The sequence below is a fragment of the Fundulus heteroclitus genome, chromosome 11, assembly GCF_011125445.2.
Source record: "Fundulus heteroclitus isolate FHET01 chromosome 11, MU-UCD_Fhet_4.1, whole genome shotgun sequence".
Taxonomy (NCBI): Eukaryota; Metazoa; Chordata; class Actinopteri; order Cyprinodontiformes; family Fundulidae; genus Fundulus; species Fundulus heteroclitus.
This window is the reverse complement of record NC_046371.1, coordinates 28,802,718-28,828,132: the sequence shown is the minus strand read 5'-3', so window position 1 is coordinate 28,828,132 and position 25,415 is coordinate 28,802,718. Positions and strand designations below refer to the sequence as shown.

The 25,415-nt window shown below is 38.2% G+C and overlaps 1 protein-coding gene across 3 annotated transcripts in view; it reads left to right on the top strand.

Moving 5' to 3' along the window:
* The window catches only part of LOC105927797 (roundabout homolog 2), a 136,633-nt gene that overhangs the window by 5,602 nt on the left and 105,616 nt on the right, over positions 1-25,415 (top strand). For 2 of the 3 annotated variants that reach the window (XM_021317585.2, XM_012864740.3), the window contains exons 1-2: positions 1,509-1,852; positions 5,338-5,664. The exons of the other annotated variant lie outside the window; for it this stretch is intronic. In XM_021317585.2, the coding sequence (XP_021173260.2) occupies positions 1,798-1,852; positions 5,338-5,664 (382 nt within the window). In that variant the 5' untranslated portion in view covers positions 1,509-1,797. Of the gene's footprint in view, positions 1-1,508; positions 1,853-5,337; positions 5,665-25,415 lie in introns of those variants that run through there. 3 annotated transcript variants of the gene reach the window in all.

Here is a 25,415-nt window from a genome sequence, read left to right as displayed (position 1 = left end):
TTTCCTACTAACAACATTTAACCATTTTACCCAGTTTTTAACAATGTCCCCCTGACCACAACATGTTTCGTAATGTAACACCTTAGGATCTTGTTGGAGGGAAAGAAGGGGCAGCTTCTGCGTAAAGGAGGGGCGTTTCACTTTGGGAAAAATTGGGATTGCTGATTGGTCAGTTACTGACAAGCCTCCAAGACTGATTGACAGACGGCAGTTCAGGTCAATTGGATTTAGGTCTGGACTTTGGCGGGGTCTTCTAACACAGAATATGCATGGTTCTAAACCGTTCCAATGTAGCTCTGATGTAATATTTAGATTTGTTGACCCTCTAGAATTGTGAAAGCTAACCTTCTTTTCAAGTCTTTTGCCGCTTTAAAAACAAGTTTTTTTCAAGTATTGCCTTGTGAAGGGGCCCCGTCCAGAGGTGGGGAATCCAGGAAAGTAAAAACCATGCCCAGATTTTCTTCATTCTTTTCACTTAACCAGATGATTTAGTCCCTGTCTATGCCTTGGAGCTGAAAATGCAAATAGGTTGGACTTAATCTTTGGACTGGCTTTTTACTTTCTGAACCTGGATATCGCACCTCTGCCCCCGTCCATTTTCCCATCGAATCTCATCAGCTTCCGTGACCCTGCATGATGGCGCTTCCCTGTCCCTGCTTAAAAAAAAAAAAAAGCAGCCCCAAAGCCTGATGCTGCCACCAGGCATGTTTTTACCGTTAAAACGCTTCCCATGATAAAAACATCATGCTGCCAACCACCAAGTTTCATCTATAGGAAATGGCGTGTGGAGAAAATGATAGCCGAAAGTCTTACCTAACTAAAGGTCAATTTTCCACTTGTTTGTGACAAAATGTGGAAAGGTTCAAGGAGTCTAAATACTTTTACAATGTGCAGGATTATAGATGTGCACATGCCCTCGGAATTGAATAAAGCATCAGCTATGAGAGCAAATTCGGGAATTGCCTATTTGTATCAAGGTACGGTCTCACAATAGGAGAGAATTTTCTATTAAAATAAGAATTTATTTTCAGTGGGTGTGTGGTTTTAGTGAACGTGTAGACGTACAGCCGGATTTATGTAATTTAGCATTCAAAATGATGGAGGAAGATATCCCCTTCATTCTGTTTCTGTTAAAAAATGATCAGAAAAGAAAACTATCAATAAAAACAATAGCCAATCATCCTCCTGCTGTTATTCTAACAACCGCTGGGCTTTATTGTGGAGCTTTATAGTGCGTATTATTATCGTGGGGCATATTTTTTTTTTTTTTCCCTGGGCGGCGGAGTTGATAGGAGGGGCTGAGCTGGCGCCCGCACCGCGCACCGCTCCTCACCTCTGACTGACTCCCGTCTCGAACCTTTCATCCCTCAAACTTGTCCCACGCGGGGATGGACGCGACTGGCCGCCTCGCGTGGTGCCGCCGGTGAAGCAGAAGCTTCAGGGGGGGATGGTGTGAGGGTGGCGGAGCCGTCGGGAAGTGGAGAGGCGTCGGTTTGGGCGTCGTGGTGATGTTTGAATTGGTGACTGCAAAGAAAAAAAAAAAAACTGCCAGCGTGTCGGAGAGTCGGGAGAGCTCTGCTCACTGCTGCGCTCTTATTGGAGAGGGAGAGGAGGAACGGGCATGTGAATGAGACCGATCTCTTCTTTTAGTGGCTTAGAATTGTTGCTTTTTTTGAGGGGGTTGTTTCAGTTCCCCGCGCTGAAACAGTAATTGGCACAGGCGAAAACAGGACAGACTGATTGAATTGCTTGGGAAGGAATTCATGCATTGATTGCTTACGAAGCCAATATGCCAGAATGGGTCCTCTACAGTATCTATTCCTCTGTGGACTTCTGTACACCCAAAGCGACGGTAAGTTTAATCACATCTGTTCCCGTAACACTGTGAACTGATCTGAGATCAGGATGCCACCTCAGACACAATTTGAAGCGGAGCAAGAACGTACTGAGTGCCGTTGAGGGGATTGTGTTGTTCCCCCTGAATTATTGTTCACGATTCCAGCGCACAGTGCGTTATAGTTGGCTGATTTTCGGTCCTGATGTAGGATGATGCTGTAGGCCAACTCTTAAATGGCTTGTTAGACAAAAGTCTCTCATTTATTCATGAGGACTCTTTCAGAGAACTCATTTGTCACAATAATTAAGCCCTGTATGACGTCTAAAAGTATTATTTTGCATGCATTTCTTTTAAAATTTGCATTGGAAACAAGTCAGAGCAGGTGTGTTTAATTTGATAGAAATCATTTATGTTGTTTTCACTATTATGTTTGTCTTATGTGTTCTCGTTAGACTTATTTCCAACGTTTACTTTACTATCCTTATGGTCTACATGATGGGTCTAATGGTTAGATTTAACTTAAAGGGAGTCATCCCTGTAGTGGCAGCAATTTTTTTTTTTTTTTTTGGGGGGGGGGGAACTAGACTTGTTGGTTACACTGACAATGGTCATGTTTAACCTTTGCACCATTTTCAGACAGTATTCCAAGTAGTTTCATGAAAGCTTTTCTTCAGATTTATGCCAACTTTATCCCAATGGTGTTATAAAACCTAAACATGTAGAATCTGAGTAATTATGAACCAGTTCCCAGCACAAGATTGTGGGTGCAGGCTGAACTGCTTCACATTTGATACTCTTGGAGTGTTCCCAGTTTGCAGTGTTCAGTATCTGTCAGAAGTGTTTCAGGGAATGAAGAACGGTGACCAAGCATCAAGGCTTATTGTGGCAAGTGGGGAGCAAAGGCTCGCCAGTGTGGTCCAATTGAGGCAGATGAGCTTCGTTCCTGTTGGTGAAACAGTGTTAGAATACACAATGTATCTCAATCTGTTGCACATGGGGTTACAGAGCAGCAGAGCAGTAAGGCTGATCATCCTGGTCATAATGTTAATGTACCTAATTGGTACATGGAACATTGCTGTGCTGATTTATCTGGTTGGTCCTTTATGAAACTTCAGTTGTTCTTTGACTACAGTTGAGTTTTGTTTCTCATGATTGGCCTGCTTCCTCTTCAAAGCATTGTCTTCATCCACATATATTGGGCTTATTCCAAGAAGAATTTTAACAAATCAGAACAAACACTGAGTTGGTTGGAAGGATATTTACAAAGGTTTTTATCTGAAAAGATGTTTTCACAGTAAAACATGTCTTACCAATTGTTGTTGATTTTTGGTGGAAATTATCAGAAGGACACACAAGTAATCCTTGCTTGTCCTGTCTGCCAGAATATTCTGGCATGTAAACCGTGATGTGTTGGATAGAGTGATGATAGGAGCATTCTGAGAACAATAGTGTTTCCGAAACACAGACAGGGCGTCCATCTTGACTTTTTGTATCATTTTCAATTATGCCTGAATTTATATTCACATATTTAGGTTAGAAACCTAAACTGAATTTCTCAGAAATTTTCTGCCACCTTAAATTGACTTTTATCAGTGTGCCCCTGCTTATAATCCCCAAAGAAGCCCATTTTCTTCTGAGAGCCCTTGATTTTCTGCTTCAGTACCATGGACAGTCCCTGATAATAAAAAAAAAAAACTTGCATGAAAAAGAAGACTTGCATTCATCCTTGGGAATCTCCAGTAGCCACTGGTGTAGGCTGGTCACCTCTTTGCTACAAAAACATGCTAAATGAAGCATTGATTCATTTGAAGGATTTTAAGAGCATCCAATAATTTGTGTGGGTGTTTTTTTTCTTATTTTACCCTACTCCTTCAAGTGAGAGAGATTTGCTACTCATCCAGATATAATGTAGGATGCAAAAGAAAAGTCAATCTGTCTTCTCTGTCCTCAGTCATTTACATTCAGGGTCAGGGGGTTGTGTGAAGCATGAATCGTGCAGGAAAAAGGCTAATTCCCCTAACACAGTGCCAGTCCATCACTGGACCAAAAGACTGACAGGACCCCACAAGACCTGCCTGCTGTTGCCTGACAGTTACCAACCACTGAGCCAGTGTGCCATCAACAACTTTAATAAACTCATTTAAATTCCGCTGTCTGACAGCTTCTGTCTCAAAACTGTCAGTGCAGACAACGCATTGGACAAAGACAGTATTCCAGAAAAGTCTGTTTGTTTTTGCATGATTTATGGAACTGCACAACTGCTGACAAAAAGGCATTGTAGACAATGTTTTAAAAAGCATTTTTAAGACAAAGCTCATCACCTTGTTTCACCCTGTGTTCCCAGCTAATGGAATGCTTTTTGTCAACATGTATTTATATCTTATTTATTTCCTTGCCTTATAAAAGTCTTCTTTAGCAGCTCAGACATCACACTCTTGGTTGTTTGCACACACACCTACACACAGTGTGCATTTTATAATGTGCTCATATACACAGAAGGCGATGAGAGCTGGCCTCTTGTCACCTCTAAACAATTTTTGTATCTCAGTAATTTCTTCTGGTGAGGATTTTTAAATAGGACTAAACTTAGTTACACGTTAGGGTATGAATCATAGATTTAGTTGCGATCAGACCTTTTCATGGCGATCAACCAAAATCTAGCATTAAAAGAATGGTAAGACATCAGTGGAAAGGTCGGAGATGAAAGGGAAGTGTAAACATTGTTATGGATGGTGATAACAAAGTTTACACTTCCCTTTCATCCCTAGCCAAACCTTGTTTATCACCTGGTGTTACAGTGGAAAGTGGGGAATGTAGTCTGGTATTTGCTCCTGTTTACATACTGAGACAACATGTTTCATGATGTCAGCGTCTGGTGGAATGTGCTAATGGAAAAGCTAATGAATTGTAATGACTTTTCAGCTCTTATCTATGAAAGTAAATATGGAAGCTTCCGTGTGGTGACAGATCCACTCTCAACTAAGAAAACCCTGACGTTGATCAAGTTACTTTATAAGGACTGCAACAAGATCACAGCTCAATTTACCCTGCTAATCACAGCTTCAGTATGCTATAGATTCACACTGTGACTGTATTCACTCATGGAGCTATATTAAATAAATATAACAATTGTATATCATGTTCATATGATAGATATGCAAATCTTCACATGGAAAAAGATGTAGTCCCATTAGTCTTCCACTTTTAAACTGTGAACAGGTATGTTGGAATTTGTGAAATTGAAACCATATTTCAATTTAACAATTATGCTCCATTTCTGTTGGTCGCCCACAAAACATCCAAATAAAATAGAAGTCTGTTTTTGTAAAGGACCAAATGCAAATACATTTAAAGGGTTTCTGCAAGGCATTGTAGGTTATAACCTTGCTTTAGCAAAACCGTAGAGCTTGCCTTATACTATGCCTACTTGAATCATTGTCATAAGATTAGATTAAAACCTTAGGATCATTGCTTAAGAGACTCGTTTGTCTCTTTTTTAGGGTCCCGTCTTCGCCAGGAAGATTCCCCTCCTCGCATCGTGGAACACCCTTCTGACCTTGTCGTATCCAAAGGTGAGCCAGCCACCCTCAATTGTAAAGCGGAAGGCCGTCCCGCTCCAATGGTGGAATGGTACAAAGATGGGGAGCGTGTTGAGACGAACCGTGAGAATCCCCGTTCCCACCGAATGCTGCTGCCCAGCGGGTCCCTCTTCTTCCTACGCATCGTCCACGGACGACGCAGCAAACCAGACGATGGGAACTACGTGTGTATCGCCCGAAACTATCTGGGAGAGGCTGTGAGCCGAAATGCATCTTTAGAAGTGGCACGTAAGTTAGATTTTTCATCATGTTCAGTCATAAAGATTCTACCACAGTCAATCAGGTGTCAGAGTGGCAGTGCAGAAAAAAAAAATGGTCCTGCAGGATGTGTAGAGTAAGGTAACCTTTTATGGAGTGTATGAAAATGTGTGGATGCTGCATCAGGAAAAAGGTAGAGTTCCTGTTAAATTAAGCGTAACACTTTGGGGCAGTTGTGCTACAGGATCCATAGAAGGTGTCATCTATCATAATACATGCAACCTCACCTTTTCGGCTGAACCCACCAGTGCATGCGTGTGTGTGTGTGTATGCTCAACACACGAGCATATGTGTGTGTGTGTGTGTACGTCTGTGCGTGAATCTGTTTTTCAGGCTGCTGGCGAGACCTGTTTGGATGACCTGTTTGAGTAATGTATGGGCAAAGCTGTGAACCGCTCCGGGGAGGAACAAAGAAGGGGGCAGGATTTTAACCCGGCTAACTCCCTTTCACTGTTTGGAGTTGGAAAAATGCAGCCAGCTCCCAGCCAGATCTCTCCCTGTGTGGGAGAAAGGCGCTCTGGGCTATTCACATTTCCATTATGTGCTAAACTGAGCTGATTTCTTGCCATGAACAAGATGCTCACATGCACGCACGCTCGGACGCACACACTGATAAACATGCATGCACATAAAAACAAAGAATGTCTGTTTCCTGCTCTCTGTTCTCACAGATGGGGAATTGTGGGCCAAAAGCATATTGGTGTGGTTTGAAATTTACAAAAATATTAACTTTTCCTATCACAAAACAAATAAGACCAATTTATTGTCTGATGATTTCACTGGTTTAAAAAGTAACCCAGTTTTTGGGGAACAAAAAGAAATTGGATTTGAAATTGATGTTCTTTCTGTGGCTTATTTGTCACCTACTCTGCATGTGTTTGTGTCTTTATTGGAAAATAATGAAGTGAAATGAACAAGACAAAAATAAGAGATAACAACTGTTAACCTGACTGTAATTAAGCTACATTATCTGAGATCTATTATGTACTGATCTTAACTTAGTGTGATTGCTGTTTTTAACAGTGATTCATTTGTCTTTATATCAAATCAAAGCCGCTAAATCAACACGGCAAAAGTAAAGGTTTATTTTATTTCTTGGGTGTTATAAGAAGCTATTCAACTTCAGACTTAATGAAGAATATATGCGTCTGTATCGGGTTTCCCCAACCCAGAGATACAGATGCAGACATTGTGAAGATTAGATTTTTCAAAAACAATTCTGTGCAAGATCATGCTATTACAGTAAAAGATGAATTGTTGTGAGGCTTTTTACACATCTTCACCAGGGTTGCCAGTAAATGTGTTTGATTTGTCAATGGATTACATTCTCTTGGTCAAGTTACCAGGAGAGCAACTCCTCTCTCACTATAATGTAAATTTAAACTGCACGCCGTATCACGTTTACTTTGCAAATCTTGAGCCGTCCTATCGCGTTTGAGGGTTGTGAATAATTCTCCCACTCTCATAAAGAAACCAGAGACCCAAAACTGTCGTTACAGCTTCAAGAGGGAAAATGTTATGGCTGCTTCACTGATTCCCCTGACTGAATAGAGGCTGAATTTGCTAACACAATGACTGTGTCAGAGTGATTTTGTGGGGATTTACTAGCTCTCTGTGGAGACAGTAAAGCTAATTTGTATGTCGTCGCTCAAATTAGCATTTGTAATTCTTTTTTACAGTTTTATTGTTTGTGGAGGAAGCTGATTTTTTTTTTCTCTATACTACAAGATGGGTATGGCATATTCAAGAGTAACACATACAAAAGGAGATACGTTCCAAACCTACATCAACTAAATGTAGACATAAAATAAAGCTTTGATGTCTGCCCTGAGGCAACTCTATCTGGTGCTGTATGTTGAAAGGCTGAAATGATGGGAGTCTAGAATGATGTACTGCCACATGCATATTCCCTGAAGCTATTCATTGACTTGCATCTGGCCAAATATGCGTGCATAGAACCATTCTGGAGAGTGAGGTGATTCTGAGGGATGGATGATTGCTCATGGAAAGCTGACTCTTGCACGTTCTGCATTCCACAGCTGTTTGGAGCCACCACAGTACCTGGATGCACTCTTATCTGTAATAGTGATTCACCAATCGAAGATTTTGTGGCAGATTTCCAATTACATAAACTTTGAACTACATGCACCGATTTTATCCATTTATAGTTTATCTTTGATATCTATAAACGACAAAAAATGTTTTGCTTTCATATTAGTATTAGATGTGATGTCACAGATATGTGAGGGAGAACAGTTGATGTTACACAGCTCTGCATTTAAGGATAACGTTAAACTAAAATAACAAAATGATTAAAGACTTGACATTTAAAGCCATCTTTAATATATGTTTTATTAGCTATTACCACTTGTGCAGTTAGCATTGCTTAGTGGAAATGTATTCCCTCTATATCCTGAAGCTGTGGTGTCCATACGTTTTTCAATGTAGGGGAAATTATGAAGTTACAAGTACACACCTTTTTTTTAAATAAAAACACAAACATAATTTTAAGTAAGTAATCTATGTTTTGTTTAAAAGTTATGCTTGTCACTGTGGATCTGAAAGATAAATGGGTTTTGAAAGTTTGGTTTGTCAAAAGATAGACATACAATGTCCAACTTTTTTTTTTTAACCCTAACCCTGATGCAGATTTCTTTGCTGTTGAATCTCATCCATAAGAATAGGATATGGGTCACATCTTTCAAAAGGCTTGCTGTAGTTTTTGTCAAGATCAAAGAATGAGTGCACCCAAGTCTGCTTATAAGTAAAACGAAGTGGATGAAATTGAAATGAAAACTGAAAATGTGGCTGATAAAAGGCACATGATCTCTGCATTACCCTACATTTTCCACTTTAAGAAGATTTTAAAAAAGATTTCTCCACATCTTTGTCCGCACAAAATCATTCGGAAGTCCAAAAACTAACATTTAAATGCACTTTTCATTCTAAAGTAATTCCTGCCAATATTTCCTGATCCAGCACGATCCACTACAGATAGAACTGGACACTCCAAAAATATAAAATAGACCAACTTTGCCATTATACTTTTAGCCTGCTGTTATCAGCTGATATTACCCTTCTTAAGTTTGGTGGCAGCTGACATGGTAAATACAGTTTCCATTTTAGAAGTTTTTGACTGCTTTTGTGCTTCCTCCTTGAACATCTTAGTAAACAAAACAAAATAAAAAAGTTCCATTTTAAATCTCTTCTCAGTAGTAACTTTTACGAAGAAGAGGGTGGTCGCCCTTGCAATGTTATGTTTACGCAATACAAAAGATGAATATAAATCTGCTTAACATTATTGCTATAAAATATGAAATGTTCCAAATCTGCCTTTGTTCTGATGGCAGTAGATATGCATACATAATACCAGTAGGTAGTTTATCTTCCTGCAGCTTCTTCAAAGACAGCCTTTAGTCATCTTTGTGTGGTGCAGAACATCATTATTACAGAACCTTCTGACGTCTCCATGGGCTGCAGGTCCTTGCCTCTCTCCCTGCGGCCAAAGTGGGACGGGAGCATGCGGGCAAAAGAAAGGGCTGTGGGGATGAGAGATCTGTTTCTTTAAGAGTTCGCACACATCTGCAAATTTTCTAATGGGCTGTGGCAATGCGTCTCAACCACTGGTTCAGAAAATGTAGCAAAACCAGAGGGGTGCTGCTCCCCTGGGCACATTTTTGCTGTACAAGCTCAATTTTGGTGGCTTGTCATGCATTTTGTGAGCTTCGGTCTGACTGAAAAATTTGACAAGGCATTATTCACTCCATCTGATGCAAAACACTTCAGCTGTTTAAGATGGCTGTGGAGCTTAAAATATGTAAATTATGCTGAACATGACTAACAAATCTACAGCAGGCAGCTTGGCAAAACAAATAACATACCTCAGAACATTTGTTTCTCATTAATTAACTACTCATTACAGAAATATTCATTCATACTTGATTGCTTGTAGAGCCAGATACAAAGACTCCACATCATTAGAAAAAAAAATGATAATCATATTGTATCTTAGTCTTTATTCTTTATTTGGATCCCCGTTAGCGCCCACAAAGTGGTTGCTAGTCCTCCTGGGGTCCTCGAAAAGTATACAATTACAATGTATATATCACAGTAAAATACAATAAAATACATAAAATGCATTATAAACATTTACATTAGAAAAAAAAAATAACATTCAAACACAGGAGTGATGATACATTACAATACAATTCAATAAAATACATTACAATACAATACAATAACCCTGCTCAGTGATCTTTGATTTTCCTTTTAAAAGTCCAATATGTAATGGAAGACAATTCCATGCATTTGCTCCTCTTTAAAAGCAGTCCTTATATAATTTGGATTGGGCTTGGGAACAACCAGACAACCAGAAATCACTTGGCAAGTCAGATAGCTGAGACTAAACCCACTGAAAAACAGGGTTTTACATAGAAAACCAGGCTCTTGGTTGATCAGAACCAAGCCTTGTTCTGATCAACCAAGCATCACATGCACATTTGTTTTAAATGGACATCAAAATAAACTCTTCTGTGCAGCATTGGATCACACAACAGCTCAGTATTGAAGGTGACACAGCACAATGTTCTGAACAATTGTCTTGGTTTATACAGTAATTGGATATTAGAAAGCTACAGTGCCTTGGAAACGTACCCATAAAACCTTGAATATTTTCGTATTTTATCACTTTTCAGCCAGAAACTTCAATACATTTTAAGTGATAGATCAGCATGAAATAGAAACAAAATTATGCAAAATTATGGTTTTGCATTTCTTTAAAACAATATGATTTACAATGTTTTGTAAGCAACCCGATTGAGTCAATGCATTGTCAAAAACACCTTTAGCTGCAAATAAAACAATTACAGATGCAAGTCCATTGGAGTTATACCTACTGAGAACCTTGAATTTAGTGTATTATTTTTTGTGATATAGTTCAAGGTTAGTAAGATTGGATGTAGAGTTTAATAACAATTCTAAAGTAGGACTGTGCTTAAATAAGCTACTCGGTTGTAACTTGGGTTGTACGTTTCGGGTTTTCTTCCTGGAAGGTAAACCTCTACCCCAGTCTCAAAGTTTTCCTCAGCATCTAACATGTTTTCTTCCAAGAACACCCTCTATTCAGATCTTTCCATCTTTCTATTAACTGTCACCACAGTTGAAGGAAAGCATTCTCACAGTATTATGCTGCCACCACCAATTGATTGTGGACTCCGGGCGCATGTACGTTAAAATGTTCTTGATTCATGACCAGAGCACCTTTGAAATTCATTGGTTCATTGGTTACTGATTCTCTCTAATAGACCTCTTCTTATTGTGGATTGTTGCACTGGATTTTATCTATGGTCATCAGTATAAAGGGAGCAGAAGAAAGGAACAACACACTTTTCTTCCACCTCACAATAATGTGCAACTTTGTGTTTAGCTAGTTACAATAAAATCCCAATAAACGTAGCTGCATCTTGACAAATGTGAAAAAAGTGCAGGGGGAATGAACTCCATGGTTTGCAGTGTAACAAACCATGTATTAACAAGCCACAATATTTGTTACGTTACCCTCCTGCATACTTGATGCAGTTTTGAGGCTTCTGTCTTTTTGAGTCTACTAATGAAGTTTAATCACCTAGGGAGAACATCAACATATTTGTATTCTCTGGGCTTGGTTATCTAATCTCTATTAAATCTTTTAGTGTGCTGCAGTTGTAGAATGGTGGATCTGCAGGGGAAGTGTATTACATAGCTTGCATTAGATGGAAATGAATGCATAAACCCTTCTATGACCCTTTCTTTTATTATGGAAATAAGTTCAACGAAATAAGCGCGCCAAAGAGGACACAAATTTGATCTTTACGCCAACAGACAAATATTTACGACGTTGGCCAGAGGCCCATCAAAAGCCTCAAAATCAGAAGTATGTTCACCTCTGTTGAAATTCGATTTCCTGAGTCAGTCACATTGGCTGCATATTCAACGCAAATGATAAAATCAGCCATATCACAGAGAAATAAAGGCCGTGTGCGTTTATTATTTGAAGGTCTTGAAGTCTAACTTGATAAACAAGACTCGCGTTTTTTTTTTTTTTTGTTTGTTTTTTTTTTTTTGTCGTGGCATGTCACTTGATTCTCACACCAGACTCTGGGCTTTTGATAATACGAAGTCACCTGCTGTCATTGTGCTGGCTGGCCACTGAGACAGTTTTCCACTTCCTCACAACCACCCAGTCAGAAGCCGCAGTCGAGCTCTGCTGCTGAGCAACATACAGAAAGATCTGTGCAACCTCGAGGCCACCAGTGGACTGGCACTAATCATCACAGCGATTGGCTGTTGATGGAACTAGAACAGCTCCCTCTAACTTTAAAGAAGGGACAGTAAGAAATAATAAGTGACGCGTTGAAGGGAGCTGTAGGCGGAGGAGCGGCTAATGGAAGGGTGTTTATTGGCAGTGCTGAAGACGACGGGACCCATTCTGTTTGACTCTGCCAGAAGCATCAGAATTACCGTCACTCACTAACAATCAATGTCTCTACGGTGCTTGAGGACTGTGTTGTGGTGTAAGCCACAGTGGATGGTTGTTGTAGTAAAACAGTTATAATAGTTATACAATTATACATTATATATATATATATATATATATTAGGGCTGGGCAACGATTAAAATATTTAATCGCGATTAATCACGATTAATCGCGATTAATCCAAGAATGAATTCAAAAGTAGTGCAAAGAGCACTTTCATTTTAATGTTCTGCTGCCATATGAACAAAAGTGTTGTAACATTTGTAGCACTTATCAGTAACACATATTTAGTGTAAAGCTCAACTTAAACATGTAAAACAAAAAATAGCAATAATAATAAATTAAAGCTTATTGCCACTGACAGGGAATTCTCTTTATGGGGAAAAAATCTACCAAAAACAGGCAATTTCTGAGGTAACAGCAGGGAGCAGCATTACCATTTTATGTTCAATACCAAAGTTTAACTTGGCAGTGGTTACAACTAACTTGTTTCTGTCATATTCGATGCTGGAAGAACTTTAAACTGAAATGCTTGCTAACTCGATATGCTTGCGTTGCTTGCGTTTATTTGACGTTGACACGCAGTTTTTTGTTGTTGCTTTCTCGCGTGCATATAGTGAATGGCTGGGGAGAAACAGGCAAAAATACATGGATACTTTGAAACGAGAAGCGACTTCACCAACGGCGTCTAAGCAGACCCCCCCCCCCCCCCCCCCCCCCTCCGTCCGCTCCGCACAAAACTTACTTGTTCAGTTCGCCAACTACCCGCCTCGCCTAAGCAAATTCCTGCGGGAAACACCGCCTTCCGCATGTCAGCTTTGTTTTTTTCCGGCCAGCACCTTTCTTACTCTGAATCCGAGGTTTGGCTGACAGCGAGGTTATTGGCGCATTATCGCCACCTACTGTTCTGATTCAAACCCCTACACCGCAGCAACAGACCTTCACAAAATAAAAGCATGTGAGCAACATGCGTTATTGCGCATTAAAGAAAATATCGCCGTTAATAGTCTAATGAGTTAACGCGAAATTAACGCGTTAACTTGCCCAGCCCTAAAATATATATATATATATATATATATATATATATATATATATATATATATATATATATATATATATGTGTGTGTGTGTTTTATTTGAATATATTTTATTTTGACGTTTGATGGCAATACAAAATAATAAAGGTGACAATTTGGCTATTTATATATATATATCATGTAAACTGAGAATTGAATAGTTTGTCATCAGTCGACTTTAGCGCAACATTCAAAGGTTCTGTAGTTCTGTAGGGCTGTATTGTGTAGAATGTTATCTTGAAGAAACCTCAAATGTCATTGCACTCATGTCTTGATCTGCCAGGGAAACCATGCCTAAGAATGGGAGTTAGGGTGGAGAAGAATAAAAGGGGGGGGACTCTGATGATCTTTGGTTGGAGTTCAGGCTGCCTTTCTGTGTTAAATAAGAAAGCTTGACCTGTAAGGTATTCTTGCCTTAAGGTATTCTTAAAACGATATCATGTTATGAAGGCGAAAGGTTGGACTAAGGGAATAAGGGCTGAAGCCATTGTTGTGCTGGAAATAAGCGCTTATATGATGTGGTGTGAAATGTTACTGGGAGTGATTTAAGTGTGGTCTCTTTTTTTTCTTAATATCACCAAATGAAAAAGTGTCATGTTTTCTTTTTTAAGTTATACAACTGTAATAATGTGTTTAAATTCAATATAAAAGAATAGAAAATAAAGTGATCATAAAATATTGTTTGTACTTTAGGATTTTTCTGCCATATTCTTGTCTGTGTATAAAATAATTAATTTTGCTAAGGCTTCATGATAATTGTGATAACGTTGTTGAATACTAAAGGGACAGAATCAGTTGAAATAAATGTAACTTTGGATGGAACTTTAACTGAATCAGGGCTTCTCAAACTAGCCCTAGTTTAGTTTTTGAATATATTTATGTATTTTCAAACATAATAACGGTGGCAAATGTCACAAGTTAGGATTTAAAGAATCTATATTTATCTAGTTGTGATTTGTTAAAAAATAGAGCTCTTGTAAGTAAGTTACAAATAATGGGGAAGAAAAAAACAAAATAGGCCTTTACACCTTTACTATCATGTTGTTTTAGTGATTTATTAAATATACAGATAATAAAACCCAACTAAATCAGAGTTTTGGACAATATTTTGGAAAATATTTAGAAGGATACAGAAATGTGTCTTCCTCTTCCCCACCCAGATCTAAGGAGTTTTATAGAAAGCTTGTTAAAATCTTTACCATGACATTGGTTTTCCTGCTGTGTTCCATCTGCTGAACATATTTTATTGCTTTTTTGAGAAGCAGCTTCAGCTAATTAGTCTAAGAACAGAATGATCAAAGTAAAAGAATGTGCTGAAAACATAGCACCTAAAACCTCTGCCATGATAGAGGCACAGACTGAGCAGTTAAGGCGGAATCAGGACACGTATAACAAATATCTGTTAATCAGCCCTATATAGAATTGCGATTTAATGCTATTCTTCAAATATTACCAAACATTCATAGTGAATAAATTATATTGTATTACTTTTTTATTTTATTCTTTGTACATAAGCTCATATTGTAGCTCAAGTTTAATTTGGCCTTCGGTTACATATGATAGTGACACAACAGGTCTAACCTTTAGAAGAGAAAGGTCTGTTTGATTTAAAAATGACAAGATCACTAAACAAATACATTAAGTGTGTGTTTTCTTCAGCAAAGGGTAGTAAAACTAAATGAGGTGACTGATTTCTAAGATAAAGTGTATTTGAATATGGCTAAGACAAACAATGCTACCGTTTCTACTCTGTTAATCCGAAATATTTGTATTTGTGTCAGGTAATCCAACAAATTCAGTGACAATTATTGTACTTCTGCTTTTGAAAGTATTTATTTTCTCAACTTCATTTTTTTATCCCACACGTTCACCTACGTTTAACCTCTGCTCGTGTTATGTCTATTAGCTTCCTTGTAAATGAGTCTTCTGCATGAATGGACATTTCTCTGGGTCACTGAACTCCTTAGAGAAGACAGCATACATTAGACCCAGTTGATTTGATGTTAGTCAAAACTTTCTAAGCCTTCTTCAGGCATGAAATTATCTCGTCTCATGAAGCACATCACAAGGATTCAATAGTTAATCTATATTTATACGTTACCTTTGACATAAAATGTACATAATTGATCAGTAGTCACCTGCTGTTGTTTAACTACCCGAGCATTTAATTGAGAGCTTTTGGTAACGAGTTTTAGTTTTAAATTGGGTGTAATGTTGGGATCTTACTAAGCACTTTGTTAGCATTGATGGTGAAATGGAGAGATCCAGTTTCCACCAAGAGTTGTTCTGTGTAGTTTTAAAAGGTATGAAACCCGCAGACAGATTTTTTTCGTTTTTCTTTTTTTTTTTTTTTTTTTTTTTTGTAAGGACAAGATTGCATGGCTCCAGATCTTGTGATATCAAAATGCCACAATTTTCACATTTCTTGTCCAAACAAAGTCTGTCCTGCAAAGGGCTATCCAGTTGCTGTCAGCACGACTTCGTGTGTGCTGGATGTGAAACTTTGAGCTTGACACTATATATCTATGTTTGACACTCTTATTTTGAAACGTGGAAGCAGTTCTTGAGTTGCCGACGTGTTGACAGGGTTGGCAAATAAAGATTTGCCATCAGCACTGGGTTACTAAAAGCATTGAGGAGGCCTCCAGCACTTTTATAGCGTTTGTATGCCAGCATTTTGGGTACTGCTGACAAAGTGACAGACAAGATGAAAATGATGTGTATGCACCGTGAGAATGCTGCAACTGGCCAACCGTTGGCTGGTAACGATGCAAAAATTGCCGTCTGCTTTGGAGGTCCCCATTGCGAGAGCTATTTTCCTTTTTCTAAGGAGTCTGATTTGCATTTCATCGACTCTTGTTCAAAACCTAAAAGACTGGAAACTTTAAAACTGACTTTATAAAGCGAGACAATCATACTTCTAGAAAAAAACATTCTTGAAAACACAGTTTGAGATTGTTGGACACATGTATGCTGTTTTCAACTGTGTGTTTTGTTTATTTATTGTTATTTCTTTGGCTATGTTGACCGGTCAAACCAAGACTGAAATGTTCTCAACTGATTGTTAAAAAACAGGAAATGTAAGGCCTTGTGTTTAAAATAATCGTGATAAAAAATGTGTCTAATCTCATTGAATTCTATTTCATTCTGAAAATAGAATAATAGAATAATAGAATAAAATAAAATTCAGTCTGGTCTCATAAAGTAGTATTCCACCCATTTGACAGGTCTCATCCTATCTCTATAAGAAAAATACTCACGTGTACCTTTCTTCCATTTACCTTCCTCTTCCTTGCTTTATTAAATCTGTACCATATGTTTATCTTGAACTAAGCTGATCTTTCTCAGGTTTTGAGGTACAGTCTACAGATTTTTGTCTGATATTCAATACTTTTGTTGCGCAGAGCAACATCACTTAATATTTAATCAGCTGAAATACGTTCTATAAATGCAGTCAGAAAATATTAACACTTGTTCTCTCCATCTTTTTAGAAAGCTAATTTGGGATAATTTAATATACAAAGAAGAAAAGACGGAGCATTATTTAATTTTAATTTGTTTAAGTGATATAGCAGCTATGTAAATCCTGAGAAAAAGAAGCAGGGTGAAAACACAAGAAATTCCCTCAGACGCCCTCAAGAATTACCCAGCAGCATGCACTAATATACCCATGAGCTTGCGGTTTATGATTAAATCATATAGCTCTGGGTGCTCAGCTCTGCCAACCCTGTTCTCAGTTTCTGCTGTTGACGGTGCAGTTAGGAAGGCCAACTCCTGAATTCATGCGATTAGACAGCTAAGAAAAAGCTTAAATACCCTACAGCTTTCATCTACACAGCACTGAACTCCTTCCTACTCAAGTAGCTTGTAGCTGTTTTTAAAATGTATGTAAAGTTGACCAAATACTGACAAAAAAAAGAACCTTATAATAAGTTGCATCAGGATAATGAAAGACATACTGTCAGTATATTCTCGCTGCTTCGATTGGCCCTTATATTTGATTGCATTTGTGGTTTAGCATGTCTTTTCATGTATTATCATTATTCCATGTTTTCATAATTGTAAATGCATACAACACTAATTGTCTAATGCATCCGTTAGAATGGAAAGTTAAAGAAGCCTCCTGTCTTCCTCGCTTTGTCTGAGTCCACACAGAGGTGGTCAGGGTATGGGAGCAGAACTAACTTGTGCATTTTGTTCCCTTTATTTGCCGAAGACAGTGAGATAAGCGGCTAGCATCTGGTGCTAACTGGACCATGCTCTCTCCTCGGAGGTCTGTGCATTTTTAGCTTTGGTAAGTTAGCTAAGGGCTAGCATCTGGTGTTAATTGGACCATGCAAACACCTTTAAGAGCTCTGGTGCACTTTCTTACAGTTGGTTGGAAGAAGCATATGCCTGGCGTGAAGGAACACACTAACTTGATTTACTCTATTGAAGGTTGTTGTAGCTTTTAAATTTGATTTTGATTGTCTTCAAGAGGCAAATGAATGATTGCAGGATCCCAGGGTGGTTTTACGCACATATGTACAAACACTTTTTATGTGACAGGTTTTTGTTTTTTTTAAATGTACAAAATAGGCATGGGTTAGTATGAGATTCTAATGACATAATATTAATTTCACTGGATCAGAGTATTAGCACACACGTTTGTAAGTCTAATAGCTTTTATTTAAAACAGCTTTTTAACTAAAGAAGTACCTTAATGGGGGGTGGGGGGGGGGGGGGGGGTCTAAGGCTCTGTAAGTATCCACATCTTAGTTGTACAGATTTGTGCAAGTAAACTTGCCAAATAGCCAAAATCTTTCTTTCTTGTGTCCATCAGAAAAGTGCAGAAGCATTACTTTAGTCACCAAACAGCCACAAATAAAAACAACAAATCTAGTCCTTCCACAACATCCTTTTGGAATCTCATTAATAGTACTTTAAACCGTAGAGAAAACATGAGGATTTAAAGTCTTCGTATATGTTCACACCAGTAAGCGGCTCACATAACATAAAAAACTGTTCTTGGATGGTAATGGTAATCAATTTATTTAACATGGCTAAGCCAGTACAAGATTCTTGAATGCAAAAACGTATTAATTTATTTGTTTTAAAAAAGCAAGATACTCTTAGTAACATAATAATGATACATATTGATTATTATAGTCATTTAAATTGTAGTGAACTGATCTGAATCTTCCTCTGCATATGTTAGCTAACTGGATTGTTTTGTATTTTTATCACATTCCTATGAAAGAGTGGATGCAGATGCAGAAACACTAAATCTCAGAGCAAAAAAGCGTAGCGCTGAAATACGATCTCATGTTGCTGTGACTGACAGCAATGTGCTTTTCATTAGCTTTTAAGAAAATGTTTGTATTCAAATATTGACAAGCACAAAGAACAGGAAGTCTTTACGTGGATAACCTCTATCCATTATCCATCGCAAATGTGCTGGCTAGGAATTCCCAAAAGACTCCCGATTTCCCCCAGAGGGAAACTGATTCGATGAAAGGGCTCCCCAGATTGGTTGTTGGCTACTATGGCCAGTATTGGATTTCAATAACCAATTATTTCAAGGGAAAGCAGCTGATGTCTGACATGTTTTCTAAGGATATTATTATTATTATTAACTTGTTAAAATGTGAACGTTTATGGTAAAAAAATTAATTACCTTTATTGAATTAACAAAAGGTATGTAAATACTAAAGGAGCTCAATGTCTAATGTCCATGAGTCTTTATCATGTTCATGAACATTTAAAAAATTATGAATAGTTACTCATTTCTATTTATTTAATCTTCATAATGCACACATCTGCTTAATGTCAGATTGTTGTCAAAAATGAGACCAAGCTAAATCATTTCAGAACTGTTTCAACTTTTAATGTGAACTGTAACCTGAACAATTCAATGAAACAACATTAGTGTAGTGGTGAAAATAAAACACTGAAAAGATAAGGTGGTTGCATGTGTGTTCATACACCTACGCTAACACATTTTTGAAGCAGATTTTTTATGTTTTTAGAGCTCTCAGCATGTTGCGTAGTGCTCTGCCATCATGGCCCATCTTGACTTGATGATATTTGCCCAGTCTTAACAGCTTCAGATCTGTCAGATTGTAAGGGCATCTTTTGTGTCACCCCACCGATTTTCAATCATTGTACAGGTCCTTTCCCTGACTAGGCCATTCCAAAACTTTAACCCTCTTCAGGAGAAGTTAGGCTTTTTTTTTTTTTTTTTGTTTACAATGAATGCTTTGGATTGTTGTGTTGAAAAATAATTTCTTCATCTTCAGGTTCCTTGGGGAAGTCTAAAGAGCTTGTGCCAACATTGCCAATATTTTTTTTTTTTTAAGAATTCCTTCCACTTGACTCAGTCTACTGTTTCAGCTAAAGAAAAAACCCCAAACTATGACGCTGCCACTACTATGCTTTATTATGGGTATGATGTTTATTGTGGTTGTGTTTTTTGTTTTTCTTACCTGTTTTGTTTTGGTGGGTTTTACTTTTAGAACCAAACATACCTTTCATATTAGTTGATACCTTGTTCCCCCACATGCTTTTTCCAGACTCCTAATCTGGATTTGCAGAGTTAGCTGGGCTTGGTTGTTTTACTTTGAAATAAAAGGCTTCCATGCTATCACCCCTCCCAGGCAAACAAAAACTACATTGTTGTCACATGTATAACAGAGCCAATACTTTTAAGGACATACTGCAGCTCCCTTAATGTTGCTGCAGGCCTCTTGGCACACTCCATAACCAGGTTCATCTTGGCTGCTCATCAGTTTTGAATGGATTTCTAGTTCTTGTCAATGTTGTAATTGCACCATGTATTCTCCACCTGATGATGACTGTCCTCACTATGGTGTAGGTTGCTAAGCTTTGGAAGTTCTTTTGGTACCCTCTCTTGTGCGATACATGTTAATCTAGTTTTAGATCTCTCGGATGCTTTGGATGGAGACCAAAGCATTTGCTCTAAGATGAAACTGGAAATGTCAGGACATGCCAACTAAAACATCTGAACTTTATTAGGGGTTTAATCAGAGTACTGATTCCTTTTTAACATGAGTCATTAAAAACATCATTGGTGGTCTCATCTCTTTACACCCCGAAAATTGGCATTGAGCAGGTGACTTTTTATCACCACTCTATATGATAAAAAAACATATATAGTCATGTATGAAAAGTATATTAATATTGAAAAAACAAAATGGAGGTGAAAAATCTTTTTATAGTGAAGTGTAAAATTCAGTTGACATAAATAAGACCAGAAGTCAGTGTTTTGTAATGAAGCAACATCCCTGGTAAAGGTCAGAATAATTTTGGCTGCTCGAATACACCCATCCCGGCGTACGACTGAGGATACCTCGGGACTGAAGAGTGCGTGCCAAAAGGAGAATCTTCAGCCAAACCTTGAGGAAGCTCTAGCTGCCCGCATCAGATTTCTCATCTTGAGGGAAGAAATATTTAACTGTCAAAGTTACAGGAAGTTTACCACTTAAGTTGCCTGTGGAAGCCAAACTGTATTCGACCTCTCCTTTCTAAACACCTGATTATCATATACAACCTGCATCTGTGCTTTGTTTATTTGAACCATACCTCCCTTATACAGGGAAAGCAGCATTGTGTTTTGTGCGGAGTGATAGATTGGATCTGGCAAGGACTGGCCCACAAAATCCATTTTCAATATGACAGATTGCAAAATTATTCATTACACACCACTGTCTGCTTTTCAAAGAAAATATATTGGACGGCATACATAGTACAATATTGGCTTTAATTTAATGCGCTCATGTTCCAACATCTGAATGTGAAATATGGCTTTACATCTATTTTTAGATGAGTTGGCACCGGCTTAAGCAACTCCATTAGCAAACCTCAAATGAGGCCTTCACACTTCCTTACAGATATAGCTATAACTTATGACTTATGTCATCTGTGAGATGTTGCAGACTATTTTGAGTATAAATACAAATCACTATCATAATTTCAATATGAAAAATGAACAAAAATGTACCATTAAAAAACATACAATTAGTTTTGGGTCATAGTTCTGGTGAAAGGTTTACTGATTCGCTCGTGTTAGCAAAAGCTAATGGACTGAACTTATATAGCGCTAATACAGTCATGCTGACCATTGAAAGCGCTGCACACTAGAGCTACATTCACCCAATCACACTCACTAACGCGCACACATTCATACACTGACATGCAGCACAGTAGGCAACTTGGGGTTAAGTGTCTAGCCCAGCGGCACATCGACGTGTGACAAGGGGAAGCTGGACTCAAACCCACAACCTTCCGATTGCAACTACTCTACCCATCAAGCCACAGTCGCAAAGTGGTGAGATTCATTTGAACTGGTGGGTTTCCTTTGATGGACCTGGCTTTTAAGCACAGTCCTCAAATGTTCAGTTGTGTTCGGGTCTAGGCTTTGTTAACAACATTGCACAAGCCTGAATTGTTCATTCCAGATTGTTTTTTTTAATGTGTTTCTGGATCATTGTCCTGTCAGAACACCCCAATCCAATGCAAGTTTCTACTTTCTCATCTAAAGTGTCAACTTTGCAATAAATAATCTTGTAAAGGATGTTCAACAAAACAATTATCTCAGTTAGTAGCAAAGTTTTACATTGCCATGAAAATAACCCCCTACTCCAAAAAAGACACTTCTAAGCTTGGCAGATGCCTTCTCGGAAAATGTTTTATAGTCACGCAAAAAAAAAGATTTAACTATTTGCCCACAAATTATCTTTGGATGACAAGGTGAAGCTTTCAAATCAAAGAACAATGTAGCGATTGCTAACCGCGGTCATATAAGCGTTACGTCGTTGTCTGTTTTGGTGCCAGTTTTACTAGTGCACTGCACAACATGGATGAAACATCACAGAGGGAGGACTGCCATCAAATTATCCAAATTCTCGTCAACTCAACAGCTAGATGATTGAAACCTGGATGATATGCCTCTCACCAAAACCGGATAGTTTATCACTTTTCAATCATCCACTTGCATTAGTTTAAGGACATCTTCAGGGTATCTAAAAAAGTTGGAATTAAACTTGAGATGATATCAGCCCTAACAAAGTAAAGTCATATGACTATGACTTTCCAGTTCGTTCACTTGTCTGAGATTCGTGATGAGAGTGAGTAACATCTCCAACCAGCCAGAGGGACTTTGTAGATAGTTCATTATTCATGCGGTCTACCCACCAATTCACCCAATCTAGGCCAAATCGCTGCTATAACAGCTAAGTGACTGCTAAGACTTCCGTTTGTCCATTCATTCAACTCCATCACACAAGTCCTCCCAGGAATCCCCGGCCACTCTTAGCTATTCTTTGATTCATAAAAAGTGGAGAGTGACGGTTATCGGGAAGCATAAAAGTGTCATCAGGCTTCCTCGGCACACACCTGAGTGGATAAAAAGGACAGAGAATATCCGGTGGTCTGATTAATTCATGAAATCCCCTGCACCCCCAAACCTATGCACTCAAGCATCTGTTTCCTAATGCTTTTTACCTGGGATAGGTTATTTCATAAATAAATGCTCACCACAAGACAAAGTAGGGCTATCTGTCCGGTCACTGCCTACTACATCCTGATGTGTTTGTTGTTCACCGATGTAAAGGCGGCACTTGTCCTGTTTCGACTTGTGAAATTCCTGCCGGTGCTGCATGGATGGATAACTTAAGAGTACAAAAGAGGTCTACATTAAAGATAAGTTACATGGCTTGCCAACATGAGTTTCTCATTCTATGCAAGTCCATTCAATAATATTTATTGTTATGCTTTTTCTGACCGCACCGTTTTAACAAACTTCCTGTATATTTGCTAATGCTTTTACACAAATAAATGAGGCTTCATTCAAATAACTTTCTTTATGTATGTGGCGCTTAAATCTTGTTGACACCGTTGCTTCAGTTTTGTTGTTGACTTTTAGTAGAACTTCCAATTGTAAATTTGTTTCTCAGGTATTGGATTATGGTGGCACATCCTGGATTATGGATTTGTACAATGCCATTTCCTGCATGCTGCGGGGACTCCTAAATCCTCGTGTCAGCGAGAAAAATCCTTTTTCATGAACGCGGTTGTGAACACTTGTCGTGAGCTACATTGACCAAGGTGGATTAATTTCATGGTCAATTTACAAGAAATCCCTTTTAAAACATGACAAAATGTGTAATTGTACTTTTGTAGATGTGAAACCTTTTTCTGACATACTTTGTGCACAGTTTTATTTTTACCTTTTTTTTTCTAGACACTTGCATAGCTACCTAGAAATAATAAACACTGAACAGCCATAGCTTTATGATCAGCTGCCAAATAATCCTTGACCCCCCAAGATATGGACTCCTATGACTCCTTAAAGTGTGCTGTGGTACCGGCCTTACACTGTGTTTTTAGCTGCAAGTCTTTTTTAGTATGTCTGTATTAGCTCTGCACATCTGGAGGCTGAAATGGCTTCTTTTTCCCATTTGCATTATAGACCAGATTGGATCAACAACACCTGGGAATGTTAATTTTAACTGTCGATACAGATTCTTCATTAGATGTAGATCTAGAGCATTCTAACAAATTTATGTGCTTTGATTGAGACCATTCCATTTAAGGGTTTGTTTGGGATTGAGCCTCCTGAAAGGTGAACCTCCAACCCAGCCTCTAGATTTTTGTTCATTTATTTATGTATTCTTTGTTTGCATTATTGCTCTATATTTAGCTTTATGCCTTCAACTCTGATCAAACCTCCCTTTCCTGCTGAAAAGAAGCAAAACCACAACATGATGGTGCCACTGTTGTGTTTCATAGTTGTGAGATTGTGTTGTGGGTGTTAGCTCATTAGCTAAAAAGTCAAAATTTGGTCTCATCTGACCAGAGCACCTTCTTCAACATATTTGGTGCCACCTGCAGTGTCCCTAGCTAGCAATGGATGGGACTTTCAACAATTTAACTATCTTGCTACTCTTCCAGGTTTGAGTGGTTCAGAATCAATAGTGTCAAGGCAAAGGCAAGGCAAATTTATTTATATAGCACAATTCAGTACAAAGACAATGCAAAGTGCTTTACATGATTAAAATATATCAAAATAAAAGCAAGTAGGAATAAAATGTAGATAGAAAATATAATAAAAGCAAGTAGGGATACAATGTAGAAACAAAGAAGAACATTAAAAACAGTAAAACAGTTTAACTATAACAGTCAAAGGCAATTTTAAACAGATGTGTTTTTAATCTTGATTTAAAAGAACTCAGGCTTTCCGCACTTTTACAGTTTTCTGGAAGTTTGTTCCAGATAAGTGGAGCATAGGAACTAAATGCTGCTTCTCCGTGTTTGGTTCTGGTTCTAGGTATGCAGAGTAGGCTGGAGCCAGAAGACCTTAGTGGTCTGGAGGGTTGATACACTGATAACAAGTCTGTAATGTATTTAGGAGCTAAGCCATTTAGGGTTTTATAGACTAACAGAAGTATTTTAAAGTATATTCCCTGAGATACAGGGAGCCAGTGAAGGGTCAAAAAATTATCCGGCCATAGCTGTGGATCTGCCCTACCTTGGATTTCCAGGTGGTTGCTCTGGTTTCTCATCTACTGTCATTTCAGATGGACAGCCATGTCTTGGGTTTGTTCACTCTCTAAAAAATCAGTAAAACCACATACATTTATTTATGTGGTTTTACTGTTTTTTTTTTAGTTATTTGAGTAAAGGGGGCTTAAATGAATGCACACAACAGTAAATTATTCTGTAAAACACTTTGAAGGTCTTATACAGTATTGCAAATAAAAAAAAATAAAACAAAAAAAACCCTCAAGGTCTCTTAATACTTTAGCAAATCACTGTGGTGTTTTTGCACACATCATCAGACTCCTACATTCTAAAAAAACACACTCTTGTCTTGCTGTCTTGGTTAGACTAGTCTAACCTTGTGAAGAGACATCTGGTCTCCTACAGAACCTTCAGACGTGTTATAATGCCCCACTCCCTGACAGTCTGAATGCCAATTATACTTCAATATTCTAATTTCTGTTATAACCACCATTACAGGACCACAAGACACCATCAACACTCGGGTCCAAAAGACCAACGGATGACATCCACTGCATATGTGAGATAGAGACAAAGCACACATTTGTTGTTTTTTTTAGAGCAAAGGTGTT